Raw genomic sequence first — 15,396 nt, 5'->3', positions numbered from 1 at the left:
GATAAAATGAAACAAATACATTCGTTTTTTGTTCTTATCCTCAATGTGAGATTAGGCACTTAGTACGTTTGACGGTTCCAATCTTCAAATGTTTTTGCTTGATTCTGTTGGAGACTTAAATGTAATAAACTTACAGTTCTCGTTTTATGGGATTGTTAGTATCTGTTCTGAACTGCTACAGAAAAGCGTTGTGTAAGCGTAATATGGGTCAAATATGTCTCAGGTGACTTTCATGAGCCTGTTTACTGTCTCTGCTGCACTCCGTTGTGCTACAAAACACACAGCCCATTCTACTGTAAATCAGTTGGGATGGCACTGCCCCTTTGCCCAGTTCCTTGGCATGTTTTATACGATTTTATGACATTTACATACTGAGATAGACAATAATGTGAGTGCTATCGACTATGTTTGAACGACGAGCACGATCTTGTTTCGGTAACTTAGATGCAGCAAGATCACTGTAGCGAAAAAGAGTTTTCATTTCTCCTATTTATAGTCGATCGAATCGAATATGTCATATTATTACATTATTATGCAGTTTATGCCACTGTGAACGGGTTACAAAATTGAGAAGACACAGTACCACAATATAAATGCTGTAACACGCATATAAATCAACGCTTTATTAATCATCAGCATACGGTAATTTCATCGGCAAGACGTTATTAAGTGATATGGAACATAGTAAAAAATGTGATGCTGTGCTAATATGTAACAAGTTTTCACTGCTCTTGACGAAAGATATAGGAATTCGTGGAATGCATTAATCCACAATCCACTTTCTCAGTGTCTGTCCTATGAGCTTCGTCTACTGTATAATCTTGTTAGTTGTGTCTGACGAATCGTAAATAGGGTGACAATATAGTGATGTATATTTTCGGCTAAACTGTGTAAACTTAAATGATGAATATATTAGCAGGACGGAGTGGCCGAGCTTCAGTTTGGAACCGCGCCACCGCTACGGTCGCAGGTTCGAATCCTGCCTCGGGCATGGATGTGTGTGACGTCCTTAGGTTACTTAGGTTTAAGTTGTTCTAAGTGCTAGGGGGCTGATGACCTCCGATGTTAAGTTCCATAGTGCTCAGAGCCATTTGTACCATTCTGATAAATATAAAGCAGCCTCACCTTCACAAACTATACACGGTATAACGGGTAGAAGTGCAGAAGCTTCTGTTAGTGGCTCAGGACGCTGTCCTAAATAATATTAAATCAGTATTTACGTCATCTGCAAACTAATAATTATAGCTATTACAAGTCATATGTTTTTAGGTTCGTTAGTATCTCCAAGTACATGTGGCAAGAGCACGACATTAGCAGTTATTTTCCCCTCGGCAGCAGGTCAGTCGATGAAGTGTGGACGCGTTGACGCAAAACGGTTAGTCTACTGATAGGCGTTGTACCGTCAGATGTACAATTACGACCGTGCAGGAAACATCTGGGAGTAAATTATGTGACATGTTTGCAGGAAGACTGTTCGCTGAAGAGCAAAAGCAACCAGCACACTGATATGTGTACATATTATGGTATTACATATAAAAATATCTGCACTTATACGGCCTGTATATGAGGTCAGACATACACTGGAGAGTTCATCGCAGCCGGCTGCTGTGGCCGAGCGGTTCTAGGCGCTTCAGTCTGGAACCGCGCGACCGCTACGGTCGCAGGTTCGAATCCTGCCTCGGGCATGGATGTGTGTGGTGTCCTTAGGTTAGTTAGGTTTAAGTAGTTCTAAGATCTAGGGGACTGATGACCTCAGATGTTAAGTCCCATAGTGCTCAGAGCCATTTCAACCAGTTCATCGCATTGTAGTTAGCCCATAATCGTCACAGGATTCCTGTCAGGTGCAATTCACTAGGGACAGAACGGCGAGAAGAAATTCTACTACAGAGAAACGTTAAGCTCTTGGGATCAGAAAACACCTTTACAAACTGAGCGACAGAGGCAGTATAGATTATTTGCTTTTCTGTCTGCTGGTTGCCGTTGCTGATTGTGGGTTTAATGAGACCAAACATCTAAGGCCATTAGTCTCCTTTTTACCTCCCAGGAAGTGATCAGTGCAGCCCATCTATCTGCACCTGGAGTAATTTTTATGTGCAGGTTCCTAAATGTTTCCGTTCCATCTTCTGGTGAGACAGGAGAGAGAGGAAGTGAATGGTTCACTTCTGACTGTGAAAGGAAAAAGAAACACATGAAACACACGACACCTCTTCTGCTTCATCTTATTAAGTATGCTTCTACAAGGCTAGGGTGATCGTGGCAGAAAACGACGCGTTATACGAAATGGAGCTGTGAGCCAGAAATCTTGTCTCGACTCAAACCCGGGCGAAAACTTACTGAATAGCTTAACGCTTCGAGCTATTGTACACTGACATATCACCTCTGTAATAATTAAAAATATCTTAATTAGGAGTGAAATAGTGAGGATGTAACTTCAGGAATCTTTCGAGTAGGGGAGGAAGCAGGTATGGTCGAACAAGCTGGAAGAAGCCAACGTCTTCGGAATAATAATTATTGTGCCGGGCGGTATTAACCGAATCGTAAAAAGGACCATCACGATGAAGTTTTGGTGCGACAAGCTAAAATTTTTAAGGCACCCACGAGTGAGTGTAGGTGGAGGGGGCGGGGAGGAGGCGGTAGGAAATTAATGCGGCCAACAAGAAACGTAATTTGGAGAAACAGCGTAGTAGTTCGCTCGTTAATGAGAATCCGCATTTACATAGCAAGCAGCAGGCAGCGAGGGCTGGCCTACGCCGTGACCGGGGACGGTGGCGGCGGCGGCAGCGGCGGTGGCGGCTGATGAAGACGTTAGACGCCCGTGACGCCGGCACTCTACGGACACGTGAGAAATTAGTTTGCTTAATAACGATATTAGGACGGCGGCCGGCGGGCACATAATGGGACGTGCGGCGGTAACGAGTCTGCCGCCTGCGCCGGTAATTAGTGGTCGCTGGGAGACGCCCATTCATTTCCTGGGCCGCACTCGGCGACGCTGTGATGCGACACGCCGCCGGGGATGCCCCTCAGGGGGCAGCGCGACGCCGCTTCCTGTGCGGCGCCACTCACTGTGCGTGTTGTTTAGCTACTGCGGCGGTCCTGATGTACACTCAGTGTCCTCACACGGGACGTGAAAGCGAACGTGAACGTGGAGCTCGACGAATTCTGTGGAGACATAGACTTTGAGGTTGCTCAGCGTTCCCAAGAATGGAATGCAGAATCAGGCGCGTTAGAACTGTCCAGAGTGGAGAAGAATGTGGCCGGTCAGATACAAGACAACAAGATCGCTTTCTGCGAGAGCTATCCTGCCGCAGGTTGTTTGCTTACTGTAACGGTGTAAGTGGGCTGCTTCTGTGTTGGCAAAGCTATGTAGAGCTTTGCATTGGACTGCGCTTTCTTTGTAAGAGACTCTGTGGCGATTGGACTCGTTGTTGGAAGTTAATCGCCAGTAATGTTGGGCAATTGGAGGTGAACAGCCAGCAGTGATGGATGTTAGATGTGAGAAGTTAGCATTGATGGAGAGTAGAGATCTGAAGTGTTAGCGTAGGCTAACGGTCTGTACATGTTCGACTCGGAGATTGAATATTATTCACGATTATATAACTTTGTACTATATGTCAATGACGATTTACACTACTGGCCATTAAAATTGATACACCAAGAAGAAATGCAGATGATAAACGGGTATTCATTGGACAAATATATTATACTAGAACAGACATGTGATTAATTTTCACGCAATTTGGGTGCACAGATTCTGAGAAATCACTACCCAGAACAACCACCTGTGGCCGTAATAAGGGCCTTCATACGCCTGGGCATTGAGTCAAACGGAGCTTGGATGGCGTCTACAGGTATAGCTGCCCATGCAGCTTCAACACGATACCACGGCTCATCAAGAGTAGTGACTGGCGTATTGTGACGAGCCAGTTACTCGGCCACCATTGACCAGACGTTTTCAATAGGTGAGAGATCTGGAGAATGTGCTGGCCAGGGCAGCAGTCGAACATTTTCTGTATCTAGAAAGACCCGTGCAGGACCTACAACATGCGGTCGTGCATTATCCTGCTGAAATGTAAGGTTTCGCAGGGATCTAATGAACGGTATAGCCACGGGTCGTAACACATCTGAAATGTAATGTTCACTGTTCAAAGTGCTGTCAACGCGAACAAGAGGTGACCGAGACGTGTAACCAATGGCACCCCATACCATCACGCCGGGTGATACGCCAGTATGGCGATGACGAATACACGCTTCCAATGTGCGTTCACCGCGATGTCGCCAAACACGGATATGACCATCATGTTACTGTAAACAGATTCTGGACTCATACCAAAAAATGACGTTTTGCCATTCGTGCACCCAGGTTCGTCGTTGATTACACCATCGCAGGCACTCCTGTCTGAGGTCATCAGTCCCCTAGAACTTAGAACTACTTAAACCTAACTAATCTAAGGACATCACACACATCCATGCCCGAGGCAGGATTCGAACCTCCGACCGTAGTGGTCGCGCGGTTCCAGACTGTAGCGCCTAGAACCGCTCGGCCACCCCCGCCGGCCCAGCGCCCAGCGTCAAGGGCAACCGCAGCCATGGTCTCCGAGCTGATAGTCCATGCTGCTGCAAACGTCGTCGAACTGTTCGTGCAGATGGTTGTTGTCTTGCAAACGTCCCCATCTGTTGACTCAGGGATCGAGACGTGGCTGCACGATCCGTTACAGCCATGCGGATAAGATGTCTGTCATCTCGACTGCTAGTGATACGAGGCCGTTGGGATCCAGCACGGCGTTCCGTATTACCCTCCTGAACCCACCGATTCCATACTCTGCTAACAGTCATTGGATCTCGACCAACGCGAGCAGCAATGTCACGAAACGATAAACCGCAACGCGATAGGCTACAATCTGACCTTTATCAAAGTCGGAAACGTGATGGTACGCATTTCTCCTCCTTACACGAGGCATCACAACAACGTTTCACCAGACAACGCCGGTCAACTGCAGTTTGTGTATGAGAAATCGGTTGGAAACTTTCCTCATGTCAGCACGTTGTAGGTGTCGCCACTGGCGCCAACCTTGTGTGAATGCTATGAGCCGGCCGGAGTGGCCGTGCGGTTCTGGGCGCTACAGTCTGGAACCGAGCGACCGCTACGGTCGCAGGTTCGAATCCTGCCTCGGGCATGGATGTGTGTGACGTCCTTAGGTTAGTTAGGTTTAATTAGTTCTAAGTTCTAGGCGACTAATGACCTCAGAAGTTGAGTCGCATTGTGTTCAGAGCCATTTGAACCATTTGAATGCTATGTAAAGCTAATAAGTTGCATATCACAGCATCTTCTTCCTGTCGGTTAAATTTCGCATCTCTAGCACGTTATCTTCGTGGTGTAGCAGTTCTAATGTCCAGTAGTGTATAGTCCTGTTTGAACCGGATGTCACATTATTAAGGTAAAAAGAAATACATTATTTGGTTTGCAACAAAATCTTTCCTTTGCTAACCCCGTGCCTTTTATTAGTTAGTGGACTTAGTAGTTAGAATCTTTTATTTAGCTGGCACTATCGACGCTCGATGTATTGCAGTAGTTTGCCTAATGATTTTTGTGACATAAGTGCTTAACGAAATGTGTAGGTTATTGTTAAGATTTCTTTTTAGTCAGGGCCATTCTTTTGAATTAATTTTTTGAAATCAGGTTGTAATTTGTTTCATCAGTCAGATTGCGTTGCTCCAGAATGTTGTGGGTCAGTGTTGACAAGATAAAAAAAGTAAAGAGAAAGTAGGCTCACTACGTTCAGTTTTACTCAGCTGTTTTAGAATAAAATAACGTAGAAGTTTCATCTTCTCAATCATTCTGCAATTTAAGTACAGACACACTCATTCAAATAAAGAAGTTTCAACGGTCCTGACTTACAACCAAAGTCCTCACACGGACCGTGAATGCGAACGTGGAGTAGAGGAGTTCTAGACGACATAGAATTTCACGTCGCTGAGCGTTCGCAAGCATGTAAGGTAGAATCAGACACATTATATCTGTGCGGCATGAAGAAGAACGTGGCCAGTAAGGTTCAAGACGGCAAGATCACTGCCGCAGGTTTTTTAGCTACTGTAACAGTCCTCACGTACGCCCTTAGTCCTCATGCTGGATACGAAAACGAACGTGGACGTGGAGCTGGACGGGTTTAAGACAACGTGGGATTTCATGTTGTTGAGCGGCGAAAGCAGTCAGAGGCATTTGTCTCGTTCAACAGGGAGAAGAATGTGACCAGTGAGGCAAGAAAACAAGATCGCTTTCTACGCTGTCCAGTCACGTTAGTGTGACCGCCTGTCAAAAGCGTGAATAACCAGCTTTTGCAGGGTGGACCGCTGCGAGACATGCAGGAAGGGAGTCAGGGATATGGAGCCATGCTGATCCCATTGCCGTGTCCAGCTGTGCTAGTTAACTCGGTAGACGATCCGTGGCGCGAACAGCCTGATAGAGAGGGCTCCACAGATTCTCGACTGGGTTTCAGTCCGATGAATTTGGTGGCCAGGGGAGTACGGTAACTGGGGTGTTCAAAAAGTGTCTCCGTAGTGCCGTATGACTATTAGCCAGGCGTGCCGTATGCCGCAGTGAATATACCGAAATGAAAATGGTTCAAATGGCTCTGAGCACTTTGGGACTTAACATCTATGGTCATCAGTCCCCTAGAACTTAGAACTACTTAAACCTAACTAACCTAAGGACATCACACAACACCCAGCCATCACGAGGCAGAGAAAATCCCTGACCCCGCCGGAAATCGAACCCGGGAACCCGGGCGTGGGAAGCGAGAACGCTACCGCACGACCACGAGATGCGGGCAACCGAAATGAAACTCAGTGAAATACAAACTATTAATTTATTCTATATTCATTTTTACTTACAAATTTTCACATTAAATGTTGAAAGTGTCCCTCCTGTTGTTGAATACGCAATTCAATTCGTCCAAACATGTTTCCAAACACAAGCTGCAACATTTCTTCTGTAACAGAAGCAGTGAAAGTGGATATTGCAGTTTCCAATTCATGGATGGATTCTGAACGGTTTTTATTTACAGTTGCTTTCGCTGCACCCCAGAAGAAAAAGTCAGGTGGTGTTAGGTCAGGCGGCCGTGGAGGCTAAAGTCCCTGTGAAATTATGCGATCACCAAAAACATCAGCAAGCAGTGACACTGAAACGGGAGCTGCCTGCGCGGTTGCACCGTCTTGTTGAAAATAACCGTTCAGTATTTCACTTAACACGGGTTCTCATATGAATGGGTACAGAATATCAGTGCAGTATCGTTGTGCATTTATTGTTTCGTTGAAAAATATGGGACCCACAAACAGAGGACTAAAAATTGCAGTCCAAACTGCTTCAAAAATGGCTCTGAGCACTATGGGACTCAACTGCTGAGGTCATAAGTCCCCTAGAACTTAGAACTACGTAACCTAACTAACCTAAGGACAACACACACACATCCATTCCCGAGGCAGGATTCGAACCTGCGACCGTAGCGGTCGCGCGGTTCCAGACTGTAGCGCCAGAACCGCTCGGCCACCAGCGGCCGGCTCCAAACTGCTATTTTCACAGAATGAAGTAGTGGTTCCTCATGAATACACAATGTATTTTGTAACATGCCCTTTATATTTATTTTATTGTTCCCGCTCGTTCGGGATCTGGTTAGCAGCCCAAAACTAGATAATTGATTAATGTGACCGTGTACCTAATGGGCTGGCAATCGGATTGGACTGCTCAGGGGATGTTACATTCCGTATTGTCCTTCGCAAATACTGTAATAAGTACTGTTTGGTGGTAAGAAGGACACAACACAGTTTCACAAACAAGTTCTATATTCTTAGCAAAAGCACAAAATAAGGAGACAGCCACTGCCTTCGTCAATACACTGTAAATGACGGCTAATCTCAGCACAGGTTTCTCTAGTTACTCTTAATCGTCACACGCAACATCCAATCACTGTAATCCAAGTAATGCCGGCGCGGTAGACGCGGAAGTTCAATATCGGCACTTAATATCACTGAAATCACTCTGTAATTAAACTTTCTCACTTTCCCGTATAATACTAACACAAAGGGGTTAAACCGCGGCGATGGCCACTCCCTTTGTCGATAGTTTACATTAATTCAACTGCTGGCTTCTGCACAGCTCTGCCCGCCTCGCGGGAACCTACCACACCCTGACTTGGCACTCTCCACACTAACTCCTCTCCGCCCAGTTCTTCCCGCCTCGCGGGAATCTACCCAAGCAGCACTTGGCACTCCGGTGAACCCCCTCTAGCTCTCGCGACCTGCACACACACTACTCGATAGTTGCCCTGTCGACCTGTGTGAGCGCAAACTTAGTAGTAAGGGCCTGCGGACCCCTTACATCCCCGCCCTCAAAAACTTCTTTTGAACCGCAGGTGAAAAAGAATCGGCAAGGGATTAAAAACATAGTTACATTTGAACAAAACATGCAATACAAATAATTAATGAATTTACAATTTGTCAAAATAGTCCTGGACTCCGGTAGTGGGCTGCCTCCACAACAATTTCTACAAAAGGTTATTACATCACATAAATGGCATTGTCCAAAATTACAATTTTTCATTTCAACCAGCAATAGTCCTCTCTAGTCCAATATCAAAATGACAACACACAACGTATACACTGAAATATTATTACCTAAACACAGAATATATGAATTATTATTACCAAATTAGTTATTACCGGTTTTATATTCATCTTTAGATAATCTTTAACATGACATATGCAACTCTAATTGTAATATATCACAAAACACAATGTAAATAAACACTTCCCTCTTTCAAAGGTCCATTTTACAGCTAATTGTCCTAATCATGTCCTACACACTACTTCAAGGAGCTTAGACACTCTCAGTTCATACATTTGCCCTAATCGAGTTCCTCTTCCTCATCTGGGTTACTTCTACTCTCGTGCGAGTAGTACCTTTTTATGTTTTCCACATGCTCTTTACCATGCGCTCTCTTTGTCCGTGCATATTCCAATTCCACAGTGTTAGGATGGCCAATTTTTATAATTCTGTATGGTCCTTTATAAACGTGGTTAAACTTATGTATTTCAGAGTTTATTTTCTTTGATCTAGCATGAACCTTTACTAATACCAGGTCTCCCACTCGGTAAGTTATCGGTTTCACTAGTTTGTCGTGTCTTTCCTGTCTTTTCCTAGCCTTCTCCTTCATACTTAATTCCACCATCTCCAACTTTCTTTCCCAGGTCAATGAACTCCCTGGTGGGTAGACTACCAACTCACGAAAAATACTATCGGGTTCCTGGTTATCACATTTAGCATTCAACCGCGATTTTTATATATATTTTAACAACGCGTTTCGAGAGACAATGCTCTCATCATCAGGTTGTAAAATCTATGTCGCGAAATTAAACGTACTAAAAAGACAAAATACCATCACCAATAGTTGGTGGGTCCATAGAGTAAAAAAGAATTAAAAGTATATTGGACTGTGGGTCCTCGTCTTACATTAAAGTTGTTGACGCAGGTCGATGGCCGTCCCATAGCTACCAAATATGCTGTCGACTGCGCCGGCTCGGGTGCTGTTGTGGACTAACGTGCCTAGGTGTTGTGGCGTGGTTACCGCCGTGTGCTTGACGGTAACGCTATGCTATTGGGCGCCTCATTTCCTTACTGCATTGGTCTGCCATCGTTAGCCTCTCGCAACTCCGTCATTGACATGCTACAAGTTTTAAGTCGCATGTCAATGACGGAGTTGCGAGAGGCTAACGATGGCAGACCAATGCAGTAAGGAAATGAGGCGCCCAATAGCATAGCGTTACCGTCAAGCACACGGCGGTAACCACGCCACAACACCTAGGCACGTTAGTCCACAACAGCACCCGAGCCGGCGCAGTCGACAGCATATTTGGTAGCTATGGGACGGCCATCGACCTGCGTCAACAACTTTAATGTAAGACGAGGACCCACAGTCCAATATACTTTTAATTCTTTTTTACTCTATGGACCCACCAACTATTGGTGATGGTATTTTGTCTTTTTAGTACGTTTAATTTCGCGACATAGATTTTACAACCTGATGATGAGAGCATTGTCTCTCGAAACGCGTTGTTAAAATATATATAAAAATCGCGGTTGAATGCTAAATGTGATAACCAGTATAACGACAACTGCTACCTCGACTCCATAATGGATTATATCAATATCGGGTTCCTGATTGAGCAATACTTCACATGGTGCAAACCCTGTAGAATCATGTGGGAGGTGATTCCTAACCCGCTCAAATTCTTCCAGATATTCTTTCCATGAACCATGCTTCCTATGACAGTAGGTTCGGCATAAACGGTTCAACTCTTTCATTGTTCGTTCCGCTGGGTTAGAAGCTGGTCTATACCAAGAAATGGCAATTTGCTCTATTCCGTGCTCCCTTAGCATCTCCGTCCATTCCTTTGACCTGAACTGTGACCCATTATCACTCAATATTCGCTTAGGTATACACACCTTTTGGAAATAGTCTTTCTCAAATTGGTTAATGATGGCTCTACTAGTAGCTTTCTTCAACGGGTAAAATTTTATGTATTTGGAAACCAGTTCTTCCGCTACTAAGATTTGTGTGTAATTCCCTCGTGAGGCAGGAAGTGGCCCAAACAGATCCACTGCAACTATGTCTTTAATTGATGTTGGTACAATTGGATGCATATATCCTTTGTGCTGTACTGTGGTCGTCTTAGATTTCTGACAGGTGTCACATGTACTCAGTATTTTACGTATACGCCTTCCCATGTTGTTGAAAGCACAATCCAACTTCAACTTTTCCAGACACTTCTTTGGTCCATAATGCGCATTACTATAGTGCGTATACCAAATTAATTTTTCTACCACATGCTCAGGCACACAGAGTTTCCAGTTCTCCTCACTCTCCTTGTTTCTTTTATAAAGTATCCCATTGTGAATATAATAGAATGTGCGAATTCTTTCCTCTCCTGCACACCTGTATTTGTTTTTAATTGTCTTTAATTTCTCGTCCTCGTTCTGTTCCCTACGCACATTCCTTAGGAACTTCCTTATGAATTCTTCATACTGTACTCCCTTCATCAGGTTAATTCTATCCCCTTCTCCTTCCGGCCTGTCCATCAACATTCCTCTTGAGTCAGCTGGTAATCTTGACAAAGCATCAGGTATTATATGTGTTGCTCCTGGTTCATAAATTATCTCGAAGTCATAGTCTTGTAATGCTAGGGCCCATCGCGTTAGTCTGCTGTGCCTCAATTTGCTTGTAGTCAGAAATGTAAGGGCCTTATGGTCAGTCACGACTTTCACATGCCTCCCGGCCAAATAATACCGGAAACGCTTAAACCCCCACACAATTGCCAATGCTTCCCTTTCAGTAATCGAATATTTTCTCTCCCAAGCATTTAAACTTCTGCTACCAAATGCTATTGTTCTTACATTCTCACCTCTTCCGCTCCTCTCTACTTGGTATAAATGTATTCCTAGTCCATAGTCCGAGCTGTCTGCTCCTAAATAAAAATCCTTGGAAAATTCTGGGTGGTACAATATATCTGCATTATATAGTGCTTCCTTAATATTCTCAAACTCGGTTTGGCACTCTGCACTCCAATGCCACGGCATCCTCGCCTTGGTCAATTCCCTCATATTCGGGGCATTAAGCATAGGTCCTTTGACAAACTTTCTATAAAACTCGCAAACCCCAAAGAATGCTCGCAACTGTTTCTTACTATGGGGAGCCGGAAAATTTTTAATAGCCTCCATTTTACTAGGATCAGGATAGATACCCTCCTCGGATATTATATGGCCCAGAAATTTTATCTTTGATTTGCCAAATTCCGACTTGTCCAGGTTTACAGTTACTCCTGCGGTTTCAAAAGCTGCCAAGATTGCATCCAGTCTATCCAAATGCTCTTCCCATGATTCGCTTGCTATCAAGAGGTCATCCACGTAGACAGTGACCTTCTTAAGTAACTCTTCGCCTAGTGTTTTGTCCATCGCTCTTATAAATTCAGACACTGACACATTAAGTCCAAATGGCAACACCCTAAATTGATAGCATCTTCCTCCATAAGTAAATGCTGTATACTGGCGAGACTCTGCGGCCAATGGTATCTGCCAGTACCCAGCAGTCAAATCGATACTACTAAGCACCTTTGCTCCTCGGAATTTTTGAATCAGTTCTTCTATAGTTTCTGGTTTGTCCCTCTCCGGTTCGATGATTTTGTTCACCGTTCGTGCATCCAAAACTATCCTCACTTTTCCATCCTTCTTATCAACAACAAATAGGGGGTTGTTGTATTGACTATTGGCCCGTTCTATAACCCCAAGGTCCATCATCTTCCGTATTTCTTCATTTACTGCTCTTCGTTTCGCCTGGGGAATGGGATACTGTTTTATATTGAACGGTTTATGGTTCTTTATCTTTAACTTACACTCCACTCCTTGCATGATACGTGGCCGTTGAGAAAATACTTTACAACGCCTGTATAGTACTGTAGCTAATTTCTTCTTAGTCCTCTCATCTAGTTGCGTCATCTCCTCCAATTTTTTTCTGATCTTGTCCTCTTTATGTCTATCCTCTCGTGCTATTCCCTCAAGGTATATTAATACTTCTGCTCCTGGTTCCTCTTCCCCGTATCCCATGTTGGGTTCCTCTTCGTGACACAAATTTATTCTTCTGAACTCTTCCCCTTCTTCGATCGCATTCCCCTCAGCAAATTTCAACCTCTTCTCTTCTCCCTTTCTTCCTTTGACTTTGATAGTACCTTCATCAAAACTCACTACTGCATCAACTTCATTCAACCAATCTATCCCTAAAATAATCGATGTGTTCAATCCAGCCACCACCAAAAACGTTGCTTCGTATTCTTCTCCCTCTATTTCGAATGTAATTAACACTTGTTCTTTAATAGGTTTACTCTTTGCACCCAACGCGTTCACAATCCTTACTCCACTCACTGGGAAACTAGGCAAGTTAACATTCGCTTTTAGTATCTGTTCATATAACCTTTTGGATATTGCACACACTTCACTTCCTGTATCAACTAATGCCTCGATATTCAGTCCACATAACTTGATCCCTGTCATGGGTAGCCTGGGTTCTTTGGGAATCCCACTTCTTTCCTCCAGTAGATCTTCTCTGAGGTCTCCACCATTGTCGTGTCTTAGTAGGTTTATTCTGGTCCTCGTAGTTCTCACTCCCGATCGGACCTCATCTGGAGTGTCATTTAGTTTTCCGGTCTTTCCTCCTCTTCTATATGCACCGTGTCATTCATTCGCCTATCCCACCTTCTCTCATGATCTCTTGGTTCTTCATTCCTTCTCCAATCATTTCTCCATTGACGTTCACCACCCTGGTTCCTGTATCTATGACTGCCACCTCTTCCTCTATAATTAGATGAATTACCGAAATGATTCCTTGGGTCATTACCTCCCCCTCGGTTTTGATCGTTAGGTTGATTGTGTCCCTGTGATCGAACAGATTCCAACTGTTCCAGTATCTTCATCAAAGCCTCCCTATCTTCAATTAGGCTCCCGGATATAGTTTCTTGCATTCTCTGGCTCATTCTTCTTTTTATTGCTGATATCATTACGTCATCACTCAGGGGTTGTTCCAAGGTTTCGTTCAATTCCCACAAATGTTCAGCAAACTCTCTCAACGTTCCTCTCCATGTACTAAGTGACTTGCGATGGAGTAGGTCCTCAATTGCTGCACATTGATGGCTTTTGGACCAGTATTTCTTCAAGAATTCCTCTTCAAACTGGTCATAACTCGTAGTCCCTTCCTTCTTCCTGACTCCCCAAGTGAAGGCCTCACCTTCCATTCGATCTATTGCAAATTGAATCTTGTCTGAGTCCTTAAGATGTGCTGGGAAAACTCCTTTTAGCCATTTTATAAATATCATTGGGTGCAATCCTCCTTTCGGTCTAAATTTCTGCCCTGTATTACTTTGGATGCACCGATTATCACTGCTCATCAATGTAACGACCTTACCTCCCCCAACGGCTAAGGTGGCATTGCTAATTCGTCTATCAATTTCTTCTGTCTTGCTTTCCAATTGCTGCACTCCCTGGTGTAACTGCTTGACCTCCATTTCAACCCTCTTGTTACCTTCTTCTCGTTGCACGGCTATAGCATTTCTCAGATTGACAGCTAGTTGGTTTTGCCTATCTCCTATCCCCTTAACCGCCTCGTTGCATTGTTTCTGCATCTGCGTCACCTCGGTGATTCGATGATTGCAATTTGTTTCCACTTCGTTGATTCTTTCTCCCAATTCGGCTTTCGTTTCTTCAATATCGTTTTCTATCTTTTTTGTTAACTTTCCTTCCACCTTTTCCACGTCTCCCTGGACTTGGTCTATGCTCTTCTGTAGCTTCTTTTCTCTCTCGTCGATGTCCATCTTCAGTCGTTCTTGCAACTCCTGCATTTCCTTCTTCAAATTATATTCCATCTTCATTTGTGATGTTTTGATCTCTTGTAAATCTTCCTTTAGTGCTTCTCTCGTTTCTTGTGAACTCTTCTCTAACGATGCTTTAGTTTCTTGTGAATTTTTCTCTAACGATGCTTTAGTTTCTTGTGAATTCTTCTCTAATGATTCTCGTAAATCTTCCCTTAGTGATTTTCTGAGACTTTTCTCTAATGATTCTCGGGATATTTCTTCCCTTTCTCTAGCTTCTTGCGAACTCCTCTCTAATGATGCGTTAGTTTCTTGCGAACTCTTCTTTATCAAGTCTACCAACATCGACCACATATCGGCATCCTCTGAAACTGACCTAGTTCTCATCGCTTGTCCTGGTGTCTCAGGGTAACTAGTTGAATGTGCTGACGGGCTTCCTAATGACAGTCCACAATCACTGATTCCTGAATCATCTCTGTCTTCTTGTCCTATTCCTTTCCTTTCAACTACTGCCTCACAGACCTGCTTATCTTCAGAAGACATGTTTGGTTTATTTTTAATGCCCAGGCAAATAATATAAAATAACCTCCAATAACCCAAAACACTCCTAATTACCATGAAACTAATCAAACAGTTCCTGCAATCCTTTCAATTAATTCCCAAAATGATACAACATGCATGAGTACTGAACATAACAGCCCTCAAAAACCTAAATTTCCTGTAACAATTTCCACATACACCATTTATGTAAAAATGTTTTAAACAAAATAATCATAACACTCACAAAATCTAAAAATGCCAAATTACCCAAAACAATTACCATTTATACAGTGCAGTGTGCATACGTAAGCATGCTATACTTCATAGTATGTTTCACAAACTTTTCGGAAATTACTGCAATTTAGCATTTTTCCTAATGTAAATATCAGTTAAAAACTGTTTATTTATCGCGAATATTGCACACTGCAATTTACTGTTATGTTAACCCGTCGT

General features: G+C 43.7%; 1 protein-coding gene across 1 annotated transcript; it reads right to left on the bottom strand.

Moving 5' to 3' along the window:
* Nucleotides 1-2,937: 2,937 nt before the first annotated feature.
* Nucleotides 2,938-14,748, bottom strand: LOC126260379 (troponin T, cardiac muscle-like). Its single transcript, XM_049957706.1, has 3 exons — nt 14,001-14,748; nt 12,500-12,819; nt 2,938-3,045 (listed from the first exon to the last, which is right to left on the bottom strand). Exons 1-3 carry the CDS (start codon nt 14,746-14,748, stop codon nt 2,938-2,940), a joined length of 1,176 nt encoding a protein of 391 aa, XP_049813663.1.
* Nucleotides 14,749-15,396: the final 648 nt, after the last annotated feature.

Source organism: Schistocerca nitens, chromosome 5 (genome assembly GCF_023898315.1).
Source record: "Schistocerca nitens isolate TAMUIC-IGC-003100 chromosome 5, iqSchNite1.1, whole genome shotgun sequence".
Taxonomy (NCBI): Eukaryota; Metazoa; Arthropoda; class Insecta; order Orthoptera; family Acrididae; genus Schistocerca; species Schistocerca nitens.
This window is presented reverse-complemented; position numbering and strand designations above follow the sequence as displayed.